The sequence below is a fragment of the Sminthopsis crassicaudata genome, chromosome 2 (assembly GCF_048593235.1).
Source record: "Sminthopsis crassicaudata isolate SCR6 chromosome 2, ASM4859323v1, whole genome shotgun sequence".
Taxonomy (NCBI): Eukaryota; Metazoa; Chordata; class Mammalia; order Dasyuromorphia; family Dasyuridae; genus Sminthopsis; species Sminthopsis crassicaudata.
The window spans coordinates 562,429,173-562,450,690 of record NC_133618.1 but is presented as its reverse complement, the minus strand read 5'-3'; the positions used below and the strand labels follow the sequence as shown (position 1 = coordinate 562,450,690).

General features: G+C 34.4%; 1 protein-coding gene across 1 annotated transcript in view; it reads right to left on the bottom strand.

The window, feature by feature from the left end:
* AGBL1 (AGBL carboxypeptidase 1) overlaps positions 1-21,518 on the bottom strand; it is a 1,143,822-nt gene that overhangs the window by 879,351 nt on the left and 242,953 nt on the right. Inside the window, exon 17 of the mRNA XM_074285224.1 lies at positions 17,662-17,815. Within this exon, the coding sequence (XP_074141325.1) occupies positions 17,662-17,815 (154 nt within the window). The remainder of the gene's footprint in view (positions 1-17,661; positions 17,816-21,518) is intronic.

Sequence of the window (21,518 nt, the reverse complement as noted above, 5' to 3'; positions counted from 1 at the left end):
AAACACATATGCAGTAAAGTGTCTGAATATCCCTTGATGGTGTTAGAAACAAGGAAGCAAGGGAGGAGTTAACTCAACCTGGTCTCTTGCTGTATTTTCATTTCAGAACTGACAATAGTTTACTTCACTAAGAACTGTTCTCTTTGTTGGAACAAAAACAGGTCACATCAAAAGTCTGGGGAAAAAAGTTTATTCTTTAGAGAAACAAAATTTTGTCCCAGGGAAGTCCAGACACAAGATGTCAAATAAGCACCTGTAATGACAACCCAAGCAGACTTAAAAGAAAGATTGGAATATCCTTAACCAAAATGATAGGAAACCTTTCCTTTCTAAATCTTATCCAAATTTTCCTTCCTAAGAGATCTAGATCCTACAACCAGTAAAACATTCTATATTCAAAATGGTCTGTAGTTGAATATGAGTTTGCTATAAGACATTCTGCTATAAGACATACATAGAACTAATTTTTATTATTCTTATTAATGAAGTGGTGCAGTGGGACAATATGTCAAAGCAGAGAAAGGAGTGTTTTAGCTATCCTTTGTGTTTGATTTTGGAACAGACTATTTCTCTGTAGCAGATTTACCTTCCTCAGTATGCAAACGAGGTTCATATTACTAAAAACTTGCATTTCCTGAACCCATCAATCAAGCATTTATTAAGAATATACTGTGTCCTAAGCACTATAGTAGGCACTGAAATTACAAAACCAAAAATTAAAGTATTACTTTCCTCAAGATTATATTCTTCTGGGAGAGAAAACTAGCTTATTGCTTAGCATATGCAGAACATGTATTTTTAAATAAATATGATAATCATCAATTTAGTGGCAGGAAGGCATTAAGAATTTGAGAAATCAGGAGGATTTAAGACAGCCAAAAGGTGTGATGCAGGGTTGAACTGAGTCTTCAATGAAACAAGGGATTCTAAGAAGCAGAAATGAGAAGTGATAGGGGGCAAAGGCAATAGAAAGGCATTGAGACAGGAGATAGGAAGAACTTCAAGAAAGCCAGTTTGGCTGGACCATAAAGTATAAGAAAGGAAGCAATATATAACAAGGCTGGAAAGGAAAAGTAGAGTCAAAGGTCTTTAAAAGTCAAATAGTCGTGCTTATATTTGACCCTAGGGACAATAAGGAACCATTGGAGTTTATAGAGCACAGAAGTCACTTCGTCAGACTTATGCTTTAGGAAATTTACTTTGACAGATATGGCGGATGATTTGGAAAAGGGGAAGATTGAAGTTAAAACACAAATTATGAAATTATTACAATGGTCTAAGAAAGAGGAAATTAGGGCCTAAACTGAGAAAGTACCTGCATATGTAGAAAGAGAAGGTGAAATATGAATGACATTATGATGAATATGTTAGATATGTAGGAAGAGTAAGTCATTAAGGAATTCTGAGACTGTGAACCTGGGAGACTAGAAGAATGATGATGTTCTTAATAGAAATAAGTCAGATCATAAGAAAGTATAATAAATTCCATTTTGCACATGCTAAGTTGAAAATGTCTACCAGATATACAATTTTAAAAGTCTTCTAGAAGGAGGATTCTGAGAAGATCAGTAAATTTTAAGCTCTCCAGATTTCCCCCATAAACAGAATAAATTTGCCCCTCGGGGAAAACATAAACTGGTGAAAAACCAAGAAGACTTAGGGCAGAGTAGGAGTCCTCCTGGCACAACCCAAGAAGATGCAAAGAAAAATCCCAGATCTGAGCCTAACCCATGTGAAATGCAAACACTTCTAGGCTAGCTCCACAGAAACACTAAGTGAACACCCCTGGAGCAAACTGTGTTCTTTCACCTCCTGGACAGCATGAAGAATCAGGGGTCTGAATTCAGGAAGCCTGAGGGAACTTTGGCTAATCAGGAACACCAGGGCCAGCTGTGCTGCAGAGATGGCATCCTGAGTGAAAAGGAATGAGCACACACCTAGAGTGCAGAAACAATAGGATAGAGGCTCAGCTAGCTGTGGGCACTTGTGGGGGGGAGGAGACCTCTTGGTTTGAAGTTCAGGTCAGAAGGAGAGTTGAAGTGAAGCTGGAGGTACCATCCTTCCACCCCACGATTAGAAGAGATTACACTAATAATTCCCATTTTTAAAAAATGAACAAGCAAAAAAGAACCCAACCATAGAAACTTACTATGGGCACAGGAAAGACCCAGGAGTTGCTCTTCAGAGGAGACATAATTTTTTTTCTTCTACTTCAAGGAATGTTATATGACTACCAGACTAGAGAGAATTTATAAAAAAATAAGGGGAAAAAACAGAATTTAAAAATCAAATGAGAGACACTAAGTAAAAAAAAAACTCATAAAATAAAAGAATAAAAAAACTAAGAAAAACAAGATTATGAAAAAAGTTAACCAACTAGAAAAGAAAATTCAGAGTCTTAAAGATGAAAATAACTCTTTGAAAATTAGAATTGGGCTAGGGTAAGCTAGTAAAGCCATAAGAGACCAAGAAATAACAAAACAATATAAAGAATGAAAAACTAGAACAGAATGTGAAACATCTTAAGGGGAAACAACATATCTGGAGAACATATTTGGATCAAGAAGAGAAAATATAAGAATAATTATACTACCTGAAAGCTGTGACCTCTCACCAAAAAGAACCTTGACAAAATAATGCAAGAAATAATCCAAGAAAACTGTCAGAGAAGAAAGTACAAATAGAAAAAAGTTCATCAATCACTACCTAAGTGAGACCCTATGAGTAAAACACATAAGAACATTATTGCCAAATTTCAAAAACTCCCAGACCAAAGAGAACATTTGCAAGAAACAAGAAAAAACAATTCAAATTTGCTGGAGCTACAATTAGAATTATATAGGATTTAGCAGCAACCACAATAAAAGACTCTAGGTGCTGGAATCATATATACTGGCAATCAAAAGAATTAGTCCTATAGCCAAAAATATCATATCCGGAAAAATTATCCATAATGTTGAATGAAAAAAAAAAAAAGGACATTCAATGAACTTTCAGATTTTCAGAACTTTCAACCCAAACTGAACTCAAAAGAAAATTTAACATAAAAGAGCCAATATCAAAGATTAATTTCAAAGAACTTAAAATGAACAAATTGTTTATATTCATCATCAACATTAGGGTACCTCAAGAAAGACTTGGACAATGTTAAGGTAAAAATAGTAATTATGTATAGAGAAACAATAGACATAGAGACATTATGCAGAATTAAAAGAAAATTAAGGCAGAATTAAAGCAAAGAGTTAACAAGAATAGGAAAGCAATGTGTGTATATGGGGGGAAGGGAGGCATTTGTGTATGTATATTTATATATCTATATATGTATACATAAATATATCTTAGCCTGCTTGAGAGGGTATGAAATAGGGGAAAATTAAGTTAAAAAAAACATGCAGCAGAAAACAGAACAGCCTATAAGAAAGTAAAGAAACTATAAATAGTCAGGAATATAATTTCTTTTACTATTATATATCCTTTCTTGAACTAATGATTCATTGTTATATATTTTGAATCTACTCTGATGTTCTGGTGGGCACACAACAATGTTCTGTTTTGATGTTGTTTTCCTTTGCTGTTTTTTTTTTTGTAATTCTGTTTTTTTTAAAAACTAACAACATAAATAAAGGAATGAATGAATGCATGCATGAATATAAACAGATGAATGAATAAATAAATGAAAATTTAAAAATCTACTAGATAGTTTGGTTACTTGTGATTGGAGCTCAGGATCAATACCTGTAGGAGTGAATATAAAAACTTGGGAATAATCTGCACAGTAATGAGAATTAAATCCATCAGATTTAATGAGGTCACCAAAAAAGTATAGAAAGAGAAAAAAATTTAAGATAAAGCCTTGAGGTCTATTCAAAGTTAGAAGTTATGGTTAAGGACAATTCAACAAAACAGGAGAAATGGAGTGTATAAGAAATAAGCTATACAGCAAGAGAACCATGAGAAAGAAAACTCATAGATGAGAGATTATCTAGTATGATATTAGTTAGTGGAGGCTAGTTACCCAGTAAAGATTCAATATTGGCAGGTAATAATACAAATAATCAAGAGATAACTCTTACCTCTTCAGTTTTACACCCCGAGATGGAGAGCCTTCTTTTAAAGGAGAGTAATTAAGTATCTGACTATATGTTATTATTTTAAGAATGCCCAAGAACCCAGGGATATCCCAAGTTCTCCACTTTACCAAATCAAAGGTAGAACTGTTACAAAAAGAACTTCATTCCTTTGGTTAAGTCTTCATCTCTAATTAATGGGACTATAACATACTGGAAGGAACACTGGACTGAGGCTCATGAGAACTAGGTTCTAGGGAAAGCTCTCTAATTAATTATGACTTTGAATGAGTTATTTAAATTCTCTTAATCACATTCAGAATCTCATTCAAAAAGGGTTATCTATCATCTTTGCAAAAGACCCAACAAATGGTCATACAACCAGTGTCTATGAGAGAGATCCCACTATTTGTAAGATAATCCGTCCTATGTTGGGACCCCCAAAATTGGTATAAAGGTTTTTCTTTACACAAAGTAAAATGAGATTGTATTCAATGATCCCCAAGAACTAGTCTAGTTCTAAAAATCTATGATAAATACCTCCTCAAGAGGTAAATATTATATAAACATTATAGGTTGTTTATGCATTAGCATAAATATATGTATCATATGTATTCTTGAGAACAAATTCTGACAAGCAGAAGTTGAAGAAAGGAAGGGCACTAGAAAAAGACAGGAAAAGGAATAGGAGAGAAGGTTTAAGCTGAGTGATGAGTCCATAGAATAAATTTCTGGGAATATACAAACTTGCATAATAGAAAATTACATTTTAATTAAATTGTTTTAAAAATCATCTTTATTCTTAATAGGCAAAGTGTATTATCATAAATACCATAATCAGAGACCATTATTTCAGAATCCAGTAAGAAAAAACTATGTATGTGCTGGAACTACTTAGTTGTATGTTTGAGTTTTTATTGTTTTCCATTTGTGTTAGATGCATCTTATACAAAGATGGAAAGAATTTTGAGTGGGTGACTAGAGATTGCCTAGTGATTATTCTGCTTTCCCTAATATCAAATACTTTGTCATTTTTAGGTTTTAATGACTATGTGATATATTCAACAATATTATTCTTCCTCCCCAACCAGCTTTAATAGAGAACTTTACAAATAATGTTTGATGAAATATGTGTCTAATTTCAACCATCTGCGTTAGAATAAGGTGAAATTCCTTTGAGATGACTTTGGTGAATGACATGATCATGAAGCAGGCAATGTTTATCCTTTATGTCCCTGGTTGATACCTCTTCTATCTGACTTTCTTCTTCCTCCCTCAAGAATAATATGACATGAGGCTGGATGCTGAGAGATTAGCTATCCTTATGAACCTCAGACTAATGGGGAAATGATCTAGAAAGAATGCTGTATATATACATATATATTTTTTTTTCTATTTGTGTGGCCTTGGGAAAGTAATTTCACATACCTCAATTTTCTTGTCTGTAAAATGAGGGAGTTGAATCTGATAACTTCTTTGATGTCCTCTAACTTTAAATCTACCTTCCCATAATCCAAACTAAGAATATAGTGGAATCAAGAAAATAGATTTCTTTGGAGGTGTTATATTATGATCTCCCTGTCAACCAGGAATCTTCTTTAGAACATAATAGCCCAGAAGTTTTGGTAGAATCCACATCTATTTTTTGTGTTGGTGAGCAACTTTGTGTGGGGACTTTTGCCATGTTCTGGGGATGTCAGTGTCATTAAAAAAGACTGTTGGCAAATCCTCCTGATAGATTTAGTTTGATCTGGGAGCTTAGGAGAAAAGAGTTCACGTAGTGTATTGGTCTCTATTCTAGGACTTTCTTTGGTGGTTGCTGTGGGTGCTCTGCCCAAAGGAATATGAATTTTGATCACTGAAACCTCTCAGGATTACTTTAGGATTTGTGGGCTAGATTATTTATTTCTTAAGGACCACACATTAAATCCAAATCATTTTGGCTCTGCTTAATTAATTTCCAAAAGAATATTTCATTCAACTATGAATATAGGCAACAAACTATTGTTTTGACAAGGAGTACATAGGCTTTATCTGCCTATCAAAGGGGTTTATGACACAAAAAAGATAAAGAATCTCTGGCTTTGTGACTGAGATATGGGTTTAGGAGGCCTGAAACTACAATTTTCTTTCAACTGCTGTATTTCTATGACCCAAAATGTGCCCCCCTCTTATAGAGATAATTAGATTTATTGACCTCTAAGATTCCAGTTCAGAGCCCACTTTTATAATTCCCCAACTGCTTCAATAATGAAAAAAAAGAGCAGAAAAAGGACCAAGGACAGCAAAAAGTATGATTTGTCCATCTCACAGTCTTTCTTGGTATCCTAGCTAGATGTCAAAATAATGGGGTGCCACTATGATTCTCAGCTCTGAAAACATTTAAATTATCTCCTAAGGAATATTTTTGTGAATCTCAAGATGTCATTCCATTTTGGCTCCCATCATCACCTTTATCTCTGTTTGTCCTTATCTGAGAAATCCTCTCAAAAAGATAGTACAAAGATCAGAGAAGTTGGGAATTGAGTGCAAAGGAGTCCAAAGGGAAGCTCAGTGTATTTTTTCACTTCATTCTAATTTAAAACCACTTATGAGTGACAACTCCAAACCTGAGGCAGGTGCAGCATGGTAGCTCATTACACCCGTGGGACCTTGTGTATATCTTTTTTTTTCCTCTTTTTTTTTCCCCTCTAAGAACAGCTATTGTCTTCTAAGGAAAAGCTTTTAGCATAATGGCAGGCTGAACAGAATGTTTCTTTGTAAGAACAATTTTAAGCAAAGGAAAAGAGAAAGGTTCTCTTTTAGCAATTGCAAATGCAACCCCCTATGAAGAACAAAGCATGAGAAATAGGAGGCTGTAACAAGGGACCAAGATATCTTACCTCCAGGGATACATAAAGGTTATACTATATGCTTTTAATGTGTAATCAATGTAGAGGGAGGTAACTCTAGCTGCAAAAAATAGCAGATCCACCCCCTTCCCTCCTACCTTATCCTGATTTCTCTCCTTTCTCTGCTTCTGACCTGCCATCTCAATCACTAGTGAGTCAGTCAACAAGCATTCAGTTGAGAATGAGAATTTCTAATGAAAGAATATTTTTTCCTAAGAATACCAATGAGTAAGCTCCCTTTCTCTGGTGACAACTATGTAGAATGTTGAGTTTCCTTTGCTCTATAGATGTCTATATGTATGTGTATGGGTATATATACCTAGAATTAATATCTTATTACGTATTCTCTCTTCTATGAGTTTTCCTGACAAACCTTTTCATGGTTCTCCTCCTACATAGCTTATTTCTTGCACATTCTTAGCCTCCTTTATTTGATTTATCATCCTTATCACATATTATGACTCTGGATATATCTCAAGGTGCCCTTGCTCTCTGTCTCTCTGTCTTTCTGTGTGTTTGTCTGTCTCTCTTTCTGTATGTCTCTCTCTCTCTGTATATATAGATAGTCAGATATATACATATAGATAGATATAAATACAGATCCACACATATGTATATGTATGATCTCTAAGATAAATAGTATTCTTTGAGAGACAGAGACAGAGAGACAAAGATGGAGAGTCAGTAACTATGAAGCCAGGTGAAAAGAAACAATATCTTCGAAGTTGGAAAACAAAGTATACCAATAAATATATCCTTCCTTTCAAAAGTCAGTAACTATGATCAGTATGATATGATCATACTGTATGATATGATCAGTATGATCAGAAATAAAGTTCTGTTTAGATTTATTTTTATGATGTTTTGTGCTTTAAAAAATGGGGTTTCCTCAAAAAATATCACTAAGTTAGCAATAAAAGCATTGTTGTATTCAGGTAGATAGTGGCTGGATGACCCAGGAGGTAAAAGTACTTGACCTGGAATTAGAAAGACCTGAATTCAAATTCAGCCTCAGCCACTTACTTTGGCTTTGTTACTTTGAACAACTAATTTCTCTTCTCTGAGGCTTCATCATCTATAAAATTAGGGGATTAGAGTTAATAACCTCTTACATCTCTTTAAATTCTAAATCTTTGCTTCTATGATGTCTAATACAGCTTTCTGTCAACCAAACTGCTCTATCATACCTTAACCATTCTTAAGAACAAAACCAAAAATCTTCTAAAAATATAAAAATCTTATGAGACGAAGGTGATTATAAGTTCATGTGAAGAAAAGAAGAACGTGAAAATGCCCCATACCCAATAATAATAGATTCCACTGGAGAGACCTAGAGGTAGAACAAGATACCAACACACTATCATGAATGAGAATCACATCAAGGAAAGGTTTGTTGCCACAAAAAAAAGGAGATTGCCATGACTGGCACCAGTGACAAGCAGGCACTGTGGAACCTCTTACCCAAAAGGGTAAGCTATCTCTGAGTCCTTATCCCAAAGGGTTTCACATGAACTCATCATTTCTTTTTCCTCCCTTTCCCCCATCTTTAAAAGGAATAAGAGGGTTAAAAATAAACTTCATAAACTGTTACAGAAACTTGAATATTCAAGGGACTTGCTAAAAACAATCTGCTTATTAACATCTTGTATATTAACAGATTTAACTGAGATAAATGTAACCATCCTAGGACTCCATTAATCAAAAGAGTGACAAGTATAATCTCATAAAGAGCCAAACAAAACATCCATGACATATTATGTCTGTGCTGAATGTCTCTGTTCACCCTTCCAACAAAAACCACTCTGCCCCATATTTTTTACTCAAACCCCCTCTCTGTAGCTTCACACCCAGGGACCTACATTCAGTTAACCCTTCCCACTACCATACTTATTATGTTTATACCCAACCCTCTTAGAATCCCACAGTATTCTAAGTTCTCTTCCTCTTCATTACTTTATTCTCCATTTATGCCTTTCCTATTCTTAATTTCAATTTCTTCCTTGATACACATTTCTCCCAGAAAACTTTCAACAACAAAGCATCCTCTGCCCCACTAATGAAGACATCTAGTGGCATCAATCCTCTGGTATAATGAAATAAATTCTGGATTCTAAATCAAAAGACCCAGATTGAATACTGTCACAAAATAGTGGTGTGAACTTGACGTTAATTGCCAAACCTCAGTTTCCTCATCTGTAAAATAAGGGAGTTCTCTCCATTCACATGGCCAATACTTATTTCAGACTCTCAATCCCTCTAGGCTAGATTATTTCAAATGTTTTTTTTTTTTTTATTGTTTCCTCAACCTCTAGTTTTTCTCTATATACACAGCTGCCAGTGATTCCTAAAGTGCAGGTCTGATCATGGAACTCTGCTCAATAAACTCCGGTGAATTTATTACCTCTAGGATAAAATAAAAATTCCTTTGCTTGTCATTTAAAAATCTTTCTTATCTTGCTACAACTTTCCTTTCCAGTCTTGTTGCACAGTACTCTTCTTCACACTCAGGAGAGTTCAACCAAACCAGTCTTATTGGTCCTCAAACATGGGACTCCCTCTCCCAGTTCTGTGCTTCTGTTCTATAAGTCTACTATGCTTAGAATATACTCCCTCTTCCCCAGATTCTTCAAAGTTCAATTTAAGCACTGAAAAAGTGATTATTTTTCTATTATATTAATAATCAGTTATTAAATTAGGATTTAGTTTTGTTTTTATTTTGTTTTGTTTTGTTTTTAATTTTCTCATTCAGGGACCAATACCAACTAGAGTGGTCTGGGTAAAAATAGATTTCTTTGTCCAGATTGCTAGAAACAGCTGAGTTTCATAATGATGTAACATTCTCAACAGGAGAATCTGAAGACCTATAGCCCACTTCCTCATAGTCTATCCCCTTGCTTATCAGAGTTCATTTTCATCTTCCAGGCATTTCCTTTTCCAAAGGTATTTAAGAATTCAGTGATCTCCATGGTTCTGTTTTTGGTTATTGAAAGAAATCACCAACCATCAATTTATTGATTATCAGCTAGCCCATTTAATAAACTACTAATTACTCAGAAATTCCACTCTCAGATTTTTCATTCATTTCAGTGCCATCTTCTAAATGGAACTTTTTTATATTCCCTTTCTCCAATTGCTAATGCTTTGTCCTTCCCCTCCAACAAATTATACTTATTGTATATATCATCTACCAATATAGGTGAATGCTATTTATCCTGGCTAGACTATAAGATCCTGGAGTACAGGAACTGATTAATTTTGTATTTGTATTGCCAATTATTACCAATTAATAATTGATTTTAAGATCCCTGATTCCTTTGACAATTCTATGGATTTTTAACATTTTATCTCTTAGACCTCTATGTGAACTATATTGTTAACTTGCCCCTCCATTAAATGGACAACCTTCTGTGGTTGATATAGACCTTAGGACATAGACTCGGGTTTTATAAATATAAAAATTCTAAAGTGCAGAGAGGGCAAATATGGCTGTAAAATAAAACTGAGCACATATGCCTTGATAAGATAGACCTAAATATTTCCAGTAAAAAAATCTTTTTAATGCTTTTTAAAAGTAAATCAAATTAAAATGAAAACCTCTATGAGACTCCAGAGTTCTTGAAATAGGGGAAAGACATCAATAAATTATATTTACTATTCCCCAGAGTGCTGATTCTGGGACTACAACTTCAATCCAGAGGAAGCCATATGAGAGTTGGCTGAAGAATCAGGGACCAAACGATGGGAATCCTATTCTCCTGAGGTTTCTGGCTCTCTAGCTGCAGTCATTCTTATTGGGTTTCTATATTAAGATTGAAACAATAATTCAAAAATAGGGGGAAAGCCATGGAGCAGTCAAATAATTCTATCTAAAGGATGAGTGTTAGGCACTGAAGAATACAACAGAAATCCAACCCAATTCAGCCAACTGTAAGCCCAAATTGGAGTAAAGTAGTCTCTGGAAAGAGGTAAGTACATAAGAGACCATTTAAGCTGACCCAGAGGAAAGCCTAGAGGCAGGAAAGTTTTGTGTTTTCTGCTCATCTACTTTTCTCCTTCCTCAATCAATACATACCATTCTGGGATTCAGAGGGAGTTAAGTGGTTTTATTTCTGCTTTACAGGCCTGGTTGATTAGTTTTTGATAGTAGGTGGTATTTCTGTTGCAATTGTTTGGCTTTCCTTTTGCTTTATAAACAGCACAAGTATATAGTAGGTAAAGTTGGAGTTTACTGAATCCTATTACTATAAAAGGGCTGAGGAAAGGACAGTTATTCTACTTACAAATGCAGCTTTTTCATTAGAAGATATCTGAATGGGTACTCCCCAACTCATCTAAAATGCTTTCCACTTTTTTTCCTTTCTTTTTATTTTAATTTTTCCCTTGAGGGTACCACCTTCTTTCCATGGTATGTTAAATCTTGCCTGCCTGTGTACTCTGCACTTTGCCAAGATGAACTAAAAGCAGAACTTTTCCCAGTCCAAATAAGGTCCACAAGCTAAAATATATGAATCAATCAATGAATACTGATCGAGTACTTATCATTTGCCAGGCCTAGGCTAAATCCCGCGAATACAAAAAGAGGCAAAAAGGATTTTACAATCTAGGTACATTAAATAGCTTCTCCTTATAGCTGTCACTGACTCAGCTTCCCTCCTGTATTCCACTTGAATTATTACCCCATTCAAATCCACCTGTTGGAGACTAGGAGTAACTGTGCAGATAAGAACAATTTTCATCTGTCTTAACTCTATTTGACAAAACATTGTAGAGGATAGAAAAGAATCAAGAGCAACTGAATCCAAGTCCTGTCTCTGATATATAGAAGAGCTATGCCTCTAGGAAAGTCACTTAACAGCTCAGGGTCCCTTAAGATTGAAATATAAGTGAATGTACAGTCTTTATTATTAGAGGGAATTTCCTCACCCTATACAAATGAAATCAAAGGTTCAACTCTATTACATAATCTCAGGTAAAATTTATTTAGTGACTTTAGCATTAGAAAACAGATTCTTCAAACCAGAGACATCCTACTTAGAAGAGAGTGTCTATAACCATCACCCATGTGAATTAAGTACTTATATAGAAGATATTAATATTACATGTAGTACCTATATGTAGAATGTTAATAGTACCTGAATTTATTAAGTGTATACCCAAGTGTAAGATCATAATCTTATTATATATGTGAGGATTATAATGATGTCTATATTTACTATATGTAGCATCATAATAATGCCTGTATAAGATCTGGAAAGATTTACACAACTGAAGCTGACCATAACAAGCAGAACCAGGATTAGATTGTACACATTAACAGCAACAATGTGTAATGAAAGACTTGTTTCTTCTCAGAAGTTCAGTGATTCAAAGCAATCCAAATAAACTTTGGACACAAAATGCCATCAGCATCCAGAAAAAGAATTATGGAGATTGAATGTAAATCAGCACATCCTATGTTCACTTCTTTTTTCTGTTTTTTCCCCTCTCCCATGTTTTTTTTTTTACTTTTGCTCTGATTTTTCTCTCCCAACATGATTCATAGAGCAATGTGTATTAAAAAACAATAAATATTTTAAAGTGCCTGTATTTATAAATATGTAGGATCATAATAGTTCCTATATGTATATATGTAGGAATTCAATAGTTCCCATATGGACTATATGTGGAACGTATATATAGAATCTTAATGGTGCCTTTATGTACTACATGTAGTACCTTTATGTTGGATCTTAATAGTGTCCTGTTTATTACACTATGTATCCACATGTAAAATCTTAATAATGCCTATATGAACTACATGTAATTCTATATGTAAGATTTTAATTATACTTAGATGTATATATATGTAGTTCTTATATATAGAAGCTTAATAATCATGGGTGACTTTTATAGACATTCTTTTTTCTCTAAGATGTTTCCACATTGGAGGATTTGTTGTGTTTTTTTGTTTGTTTTTGTTTGTTTGTTTTGATAATATGGTCACTAAATAATTTTTAGTTTGTATAATAGAATATGGACTGGATTCATGATTTTATTTGTGTAATGCCAGAGAAATTGAGGCAAGATAGAGATTTGAGAGTTTTTAATATTTTATTTGGATTTCTGAGAGGGAGAGATTTTTCTGGGGGCATGATGCTCCCAGGGATGATTCCAAAGCATCCACTAGCACAGCTTTCAATACTGAAATATTATGTAAATAAAGAAATAGAATTCATTAGGTAATTTCTATAGGCCAAATTACAGTAGAGATACATATTCAAGATGAAAAAAATGATACATTCTAATTTTCTTCCTAATGGAAGTAGAATTACAGACACAGTAAATATAATTCTTAACAATGATTTATCAAAGATTGTATAAATCTTTTTTTGAAAATTTGTTTTGCAAAAGCTTTATAAATCAATTGACCATTTCAATATGTATTAATTACTCTCCTTTCCTCTATCCCTCCCACAAATGTATAGATGTTTCAATTGTGTCTTCTGAATACCACTATTCTCTGAAGATGTTATTTTGATTATGATCCATGGAGCACTATCTCAGAAGAATTAAATGTATAAGTAACCAAAGAATAATGTAAAGATGTATGTTGTATACAAGAAAGTCATAGCATATCCACAAAGATAGATTGGCCAAGAGAAATATGATAAAAGAAATAATTAAAAACATGAATATACTCAGAGAGGGAGCATAATAATTGGCACTTAACCTACAAAACCTGAGTTAAAGTCTCACTTCTGTGATGTTTAAAAAAGTTTTAAAAGACATAGTTTCTGGGTAATTTAATCATTTTTATCACAATTTATATGCCTTTGGAAAAACAGATGTTCCTGGAGGTAGCAATCATCTCTGATTGGTTTACAATTAATGAGAGAATGAATATTATAATGAGAGGAGGATTATATTCCAAAGAGAGTCTCAAGGTAGTTGAGTTGGATCATCCCAAGTTTTGGTCAAAAAGACTTGTCAATTTCCATCTCACCTATCTGACCTCATTTTCACAGACCTGTTCTGAGAAAACACAATGAGCAAGAATCTACCCATTTTCGGCTACATTTAGAATTTCTTTAACTGTATTTGATTAGATCTTAGCCATCCTGCTGTATACATTTTTGAGAAAGATTTCCCACAGTGGTCTCAATCTTTATCTCTCTTCTCAGAAAACATCACCATTTCATGAAAATGAGAAATAAGAAATGGACAGATTAAATGTTATTATCAAAATAGTACAAACAACAAATGTGGATCTGTTCTGAAGGTCCTAATGGAAAGATACAGAGGAGCTGGCACAGGAAACAATGGAACAAAGTATCTGTGTGACTTGTGGCCTTGATAACAAAATTATATATCTGCCAGAGTATCAAAAACAAGATCTCTTTAAATAAAAAAATATACAGTAATTGTATATTCTTTAATATTAAAAAATCACAAAAGTATAATAAAATGTTAGAATACCTTAGTAACAAAGCATATTGAAGAGAAGAAAGTTAGATACAGAGGGTATGTTGAGTGCCCAAGTTTGCATTATCAATTGTTCTGTGTTAGACTGGGTCAGCCTAGACCACTGATAAGTGAACCTTAGTTGCAATAAGGTGATTTTTCTAAAGTATAGTTTAATTTTATGAATCTTCTGCTCAATGTACTCCAGTGATTCCCTATCCCTTCTAGATTCTAATATAGAGTACCCCATTTAACATTTAATAGGCAGTTAGGTGGTATAGCAAATAGAGTTCTTGATCTGGAGTGAAAGACCTAAGTTTAAATTTTATTTCAGACACTTATTAGATATGTGAGCTTGGGAAAACTATTTAATCCTGTATGTCTCAGTTGCTCATCTGGGACTATTTGTGCCTGACTTGTGGTAAAGTTGTCTGAGCTTATATTGGTTTGATCATTCACTATGGGGCACAACAAGCCTTGACTCTGAAATAGTGATGTCATTTAGTTCCTCTTGGAGAACAAAGGACACCAACAGAGTGACCCTGAGAAAGTCACTTAACCTTGTTTCTTCAGTTTCCTCATCTATAAAATGAGCTGGAGGGGAAAAAATGCCAAATGCCTTCAGTATATTTACTAAGAAAACCACTAGTGGGATCATAAAGAATTGGACATGACTGAACAACACAAGAACGAACAACCAGTTGACATTTAAAGCACTTCTTACCTTGCTAGTTTTCTTGACTTTATATCCCACCATATATACTCTAGGCTAACTTACTCAAATGACCTAAAATAAGTCAATCTATAACTGCATCCAGTATCTTTACCCTGGCTATTCTGCATACACAAAATGCTCTGACTTCTCATCTCTGCTTCCTAATCCTCTGGCTACTTTCAAGATTCAACTCAAAGCCCACCTTCTGCAATGATTTTCTTCAGACAATTTCTGTGTTTCCTTTTCCAAAGCTCTCAATTCCTTCCCCATTTTTCTTCTAAATCTTTTGAAATCCTTTTTTAATTCTTCCAAGAGTGCCTTTTGAGTTAGAGAGCAATTCACATCACCCTTTGAAGCTTCATCTGGAGACATTTTGCCTTTAGTATCCTCAGGGTTTGAGATCTGTTCTTCCCTGTCTCCATAATAGCTATCAATGGTTAATGCTCTTTTTGCTTTTTATTTTTTGCTAATTTTTAAAGGTCTGCTCCTAGGGAAATAGGCAATAGCAGCTTCAAGCTGCCTGGGGCTGGTGCTACTAGCTTCCTTCCCATGATGGGTGGGTATGGTCAAGATCAGCATTGTGCTGGGGTTTATGGGGATCTCTATTTTCCTTCTGTAATTGTGCTGAAAGTTTCACAGCTAGTCTACTGATCCACTGGCTTCTGAACCAGCACAGAGTAGAAAAAAATCACTTTCTGCAAGAGATCTTTCCTGCCCTCCACCTCCAGTTTCTAGTGACTTCCCCTTTCAAATTTCCTCCTATCAATTTTGTGTGTGTCTTCTATGTACCTAGATGTTAATATGTTGTTTCTTCCATTAAAAGATAAGTTCCTTGAAGTTAGGGAATTTTTGCCTTTCTTTATATGCCCAACATTTAGCACATAGTAAACATTCTGTAAATACTTGGAATGTTGACTGATTGAGGGCTCTCCTACCCCTTTTCTTCAATTTATTGCTACAGAGCAGGGATTCTGCAGGATAACCTGCTTAGGTAAATAATTGTTCACTGAAGACAGCTCTGCAATGATTCCATTCTTTAGTTCCCCAATCCTACTCATCTGCCAAGCAGAGGGAACTGTGACTAGGGCACAAATTGTTCTTAAATGGATAAAACACATAAGAGAATTTTTGAAAATTCCCTCATTATTCATTAGAGCATTTTAGTGCCTCATTAATTCAGTTGGTATAATCCGTTGTTGATTAGCCAGGTTGTTAAGCATCCATTGTCAAATGCTGATGAGGTGTGAGAAATTACATTTCATATCACCAATGAGTCACCTGAATGCAGTTAGCACCTCATCAGGTAAGGCTATGTCTTTAGGGGATAAATTAACTGTTTTTTCTCAGACTTCTCCCTCCCCACACAGAAACCTCTTGGTATTTCTCATCCTGTTTCTGTGGCCCTATCTATCACAGAGTCTGGAATAATACCAGCAATAATTTTCAAACCTTACTCAATTATAGGTCAAATACATATGTGCTCAAAGCCAATTTTAGGTTAGCTTTCTGCAATACTGAATTTATCTTTCCCTGGCTCTCTTTTCCTCATCTATATATCCCATTCCTTAAAATTTAAAAATCATCCATGTTGCTAAACAGATCTCTAAAGAATACAAAGTTCGGGTAAGGCTTTGATTGGAAGTAATCAAATAGGAAATAGTCCTTCTTCCACACAATGAATAAAATCTTGTGTAAAAAGAGAAAGAAGTATATGCTCATCTCCAGTTTAACTGTGATCATAGTAAAAGGAAATAAACTATCTACATCATTTTTCTTCCCTTTTACTCCCAGCAGAATCATCCTGTGTGAAATATATGATTGTGCTTACTTTTATCAGTACTTGATGCTCATTTGTGTTTTTTCTTGATGATGAATATGAAGAATTTGGAGAAAAATGAGAAAATTTGTGTGAAGTAATGGAAACTAAATTCTAAAGAATCAAGAAAACAATACTCACAAATAACATCAAAATCTCTGAAAATATCATTTAAAAGACACTGAATCCTGGGAAATGGAGGGGGGGATTGAGATCTTACAGAAGGGAAAACAAGCATGCTTCCTCCTATATAGCAGAGAAAGGGATAGCATACACAGAAAGAATATTTTATATAGTCAGATATAGTCTCTCTGTTTGAGGTTCCACTTGTTAGTGTATATGTGTATGTGCATGCATATTTTGTACGAGAAAGATTCAGTTAGGAAAAGTTGTGGTAGAAAATAGCTGATATAAAGTCATCAATAAGCACATTTAAGATAAATTAATAGATTCAATGGGATTTGAATTAAATCTAGGATAATAACTCAGTGAGTTTGAACTTTAAATTCATATTCATGTATTCAATAACACAACACATACATTTATACATTCCATTGGTTAAACAAGGTCATCACTAATAAGAAGCTTCCAATCTAAAAAGACTAAACATGAAAAATGATAGAGTGATAGAAACATCAAAACCAAAGCAGCAGTATAACAAGAAGAAGAGAAAAAAGTCTGGGGGCAGAGTGGGGAAGTTGGGGATTAGGAAGAAAGTTTTGCTTTACTCACGGAGCTGCTGCACATGGTCACTGCTATTAGATTCAGGCATTGCTGTGATGGTAACCAGTGGGCATGGATTTCCTCCTAAAGTTTGGCAGAGTACTTGATGGTGGAAGTAGATTTTCTTATGATTGACATTTTTTTCCAGAAGATCAAGGTGGGCCTAGGGAAGAAATAAAATAAGGTGCATATTCATCACATTCTCATTGATTTCTTCAATTATTATTCACCCATCCTCTTTCTCTTTCCTTAATTCTCAAACAAATTTTCTTTTGTCTCAGAGCTGTAATGGATACTCAGCCCAGCCAGTGGTTTTCTTGCCTTTGGTTTTTTTTTTCTCCTCTACACAAGTGTCAAATAGATATTTCTAAAGCACATAACTAATCAAAACATTCCATTATTTCTTCTAAGGTAAAAAAGTCCTCAGCCTAACATTTATACAATATGACTGGTGTTCTCCATTGCAATCAAACTGACACCCTAGCTTTCTTAGAATCCCCTGATGCTATGCCTTTGTGGTCTTTTATATCTTTTATATCTATAAAGCACCTCCTCTCACCTACTTCCTCCAGAATGCCCTAGCTTCCTTCAAAGCATAGCTCTTAAATAAAACCTTCCTAATACCCTGCTTCCTACTCCCCTCTAATACTAGCACTCTTCCCCAACTCACTCTTGAAATAATTTTGTATTTAATTATCTGAGCATGTGTTTTATTTACTCCCCAAATATAATGGATGAAGTGTAAGTTTCTTTAATGCAAGGAAGATTTTTTTCCTCTTCAGCATAGTATCCAGCACATAGTAGGTACTTGATAAACATTATTGAATTTCATTACATTGACAAATAGTACAAAACCTGGATAATAAGTTACTAGAATTGAACAAGATAACACAAGGGTCACTGAAAAAAAGAAAGACTTTTTTGTTGAAAAGTCATTATCAGACTACTGATAAATTGTTGCTAACAAAGAAGCTATCTATACCTTGTTCTGCTATAGATGATTTTCAGATGAAATATCATGTCTTTGATTTCAGGGACTTGTTATCTAATTGGATACTTCAATTATTCATGGTAAAGGTTAGAAACTTATAGAAAAGCAGAGATTTTGAATACTGGTCCCATCCTAACATCACTACCTCATGGAACCCACTATGGTAAACTTGACTATAAAACTGAAAGACTTGTTATAGGCAATTATGAAACTCCCCTATATGGGGTGACTAAGATAATTATATATATATATATATATATATATATATATATATATATATATATATATATATATATATATATATATATATATATAGCCTACCTTTTTGTGTAATATTGGTTGATAATAGCACAAACCTCATACTATGTAATTCTATGGATGATCTCACTATTTTTCTCTTCTTTTTAAAAACCTCTCTTAAAACTTTTATAGAATATTCTTCCTTGACCTCCCAGACTACCCCAAAGTTGGCTTGCCATGAAATAAGAAAAACTACTGTCTATTCTGAAATGTTTTTTTAATGACTCCTGGTTTATGTTGCCCATCTCTTTATCATTTGATATTAATGAGGTTTATAATTGGGGCTACCTAAATGAAATTAAGTTTAATTGAGGTCTAGTGCCAGGTTTGGGGTGTGTATAGGGAGTCAAAATAGAGCTCCCCTGCAACCTCTTTGGATTTGGCACAAGGATACAGAGTTAAGTGAGGTCTAATAGCAGCACAAGAGTCCCCTGTAAAGGAATTTACAGACCTGAAAACCTAGATTGATAAAAGAAGTTTATTATGGAGTTTGAAAGTAAGGTTAAAAGGTGTTAGGTAAAGAGAAGAGGGTGGTTCCAGTGGGCAGAAATCCTTTGACATGGCAGGTGTAAAGCTGCCATATTTGGGACCTCTGCAAAGAGAGGACTCCAATTTGGCTCTTTTATAATAAGGGGGCTTTGGTTACAAGCTGAAGGGGGCTTGTGGGTAGAGTCCCAGATTGGCTCCAGGATGGGTTTCAGCCAGGGTTAGAATCTGAATTGAATTCAATGGATTTCGGGATTGAGCCAGATAACAAAGATGAAAATTGTTTGTGCTTAGGGTGGAATCCCCTCCCTGAGGCAGAGTCCAAGGAGGTTTTCTTTTTTAAGGATTTTTTTCAGAGTTTTGGGGTTTTCTCGTCAATATCATATCTTTCTACTTTGGATCAAATCTTATTATTTTGAAACTTATTTCTACTGATTATTAAAATACAACCCACATTGAGGTGTACATTTCTCACCACACAAAAGGGGGAAAATGAGTACTTTTGTATACAATAAGCACTTCTAGCTAATTGTTGTTGTTGTTGTTGTTGTTGTTGTTTTCCTACAAGTCTTCCATTTTGCTTCATCTGTGGACTAAGACTTTTACCCCCAAATGAATGGTGGGTAGTCTTTATGGTTTTAGTCAGGTTGACTTATAAACTAGTATGTACTAATAGACATTTAACAACCTACTCTCTGAAAGAAAAAATATAAAAGATACATTTAAATGTAATCTGCATTATTAATATTTTCTTCAATACTTAAGTCTAAACAAAGAATAAGTTCAATTATAATCTGTAAAAATCCTAGATTTTCCAGGTATATATGTTTACACTGAAAATTTAACAATTATTTCTAGGGATCTGATTCCAGCAAAATCCTACTTTATAAGGAATAGTTGAAGGTGAGCCCTAGGTAAAAGGAGATTAAGATTTTGTGCTAAATGGAAAATAAAGCCAAGAAAGGTAAGGTAGCAGAGAATTGTTGTGAAGAGCAGTAATATCTGTAATTCATGGAATACACAGAAAATTAATGCAACATAGGGAGGTAGTAACCTAGCTACTAGGTAGCACAGTGGATACTGGGCCTGGTATAAGGAGGATATGAGTTCAAATTTGGCTTCAGACATGTACTAGTTTGTGACCCTCTGCAAACAACTTAATTTCTGTCTGCCTCAGTCTCCTGAACTGGAAAATCAATAGAATAACAAAATCTGCCTCACAGGGTTATCGTTGAGATTAAATGAAATAAGAGTTATAAAGTACTTAGTACATTATCTGGCACAGAGTATATACTATACAAATCTAATTCTCTTCCCTTACTACATGAAGAAGATGGCATTTAAAATGAATCTTAAAGAAAATTAGGAATTAAAAGAGACAGAGGTGAAGAGGGAAAGCATTTTGGCCATGTGGACTCAACTATGTGCAAAGTCACAGAGAAGGGAAAGGGAATAAATGTGGATATGTACAATAGCCAAGTAGGCTAATATGGAAAGAACTGAATGTAGAATACATATAAGGGAGCCAAGTATTAAAAAAAAAAACTAGAAAGATAGGAAGAAAACAAGTACAGAAAAATTTTAAATGCCAAAAAGAAGGGTTTATGTTTGATCCTAGAAATAGCAAGAAAGCAATTTAGCAATTCCTCAATATGTTTCTAAATTTGGGATTCATGAAAATATTACTTCCTGTCACTCAAATATCAAGGAAGTAGAGAGAGAAGGGAAAAAAGGACTCACCAAAAAAAAGGAAGGAAGGAAGAAAAGAAGGAGGAAGGGAGGAAGGGGGGAAGAGAGGAAAAAAAAAGAAAGAGAGACACACAGAGAGAGAAAGAGAGAGAGATAGAGAGACAGAGTCAGAGAAAAATATATTTTTTTCCCTATAGGGCAACTAGATGGTATATAGATGAAGTGCCTGGGCCTATAGATAAAAAAGACCTGAGTTGAATCCAGTCTCAGACATCTATTATATGTGTGAACCTAGACAAGTCACTTAACTATATTTATTTCAATTTCCTCATCTATAATATAAGCTAGAGGAGGAAATGGCAAACTTTTCCTGCATCTTTGTCAAGAAAATTCCAAATGA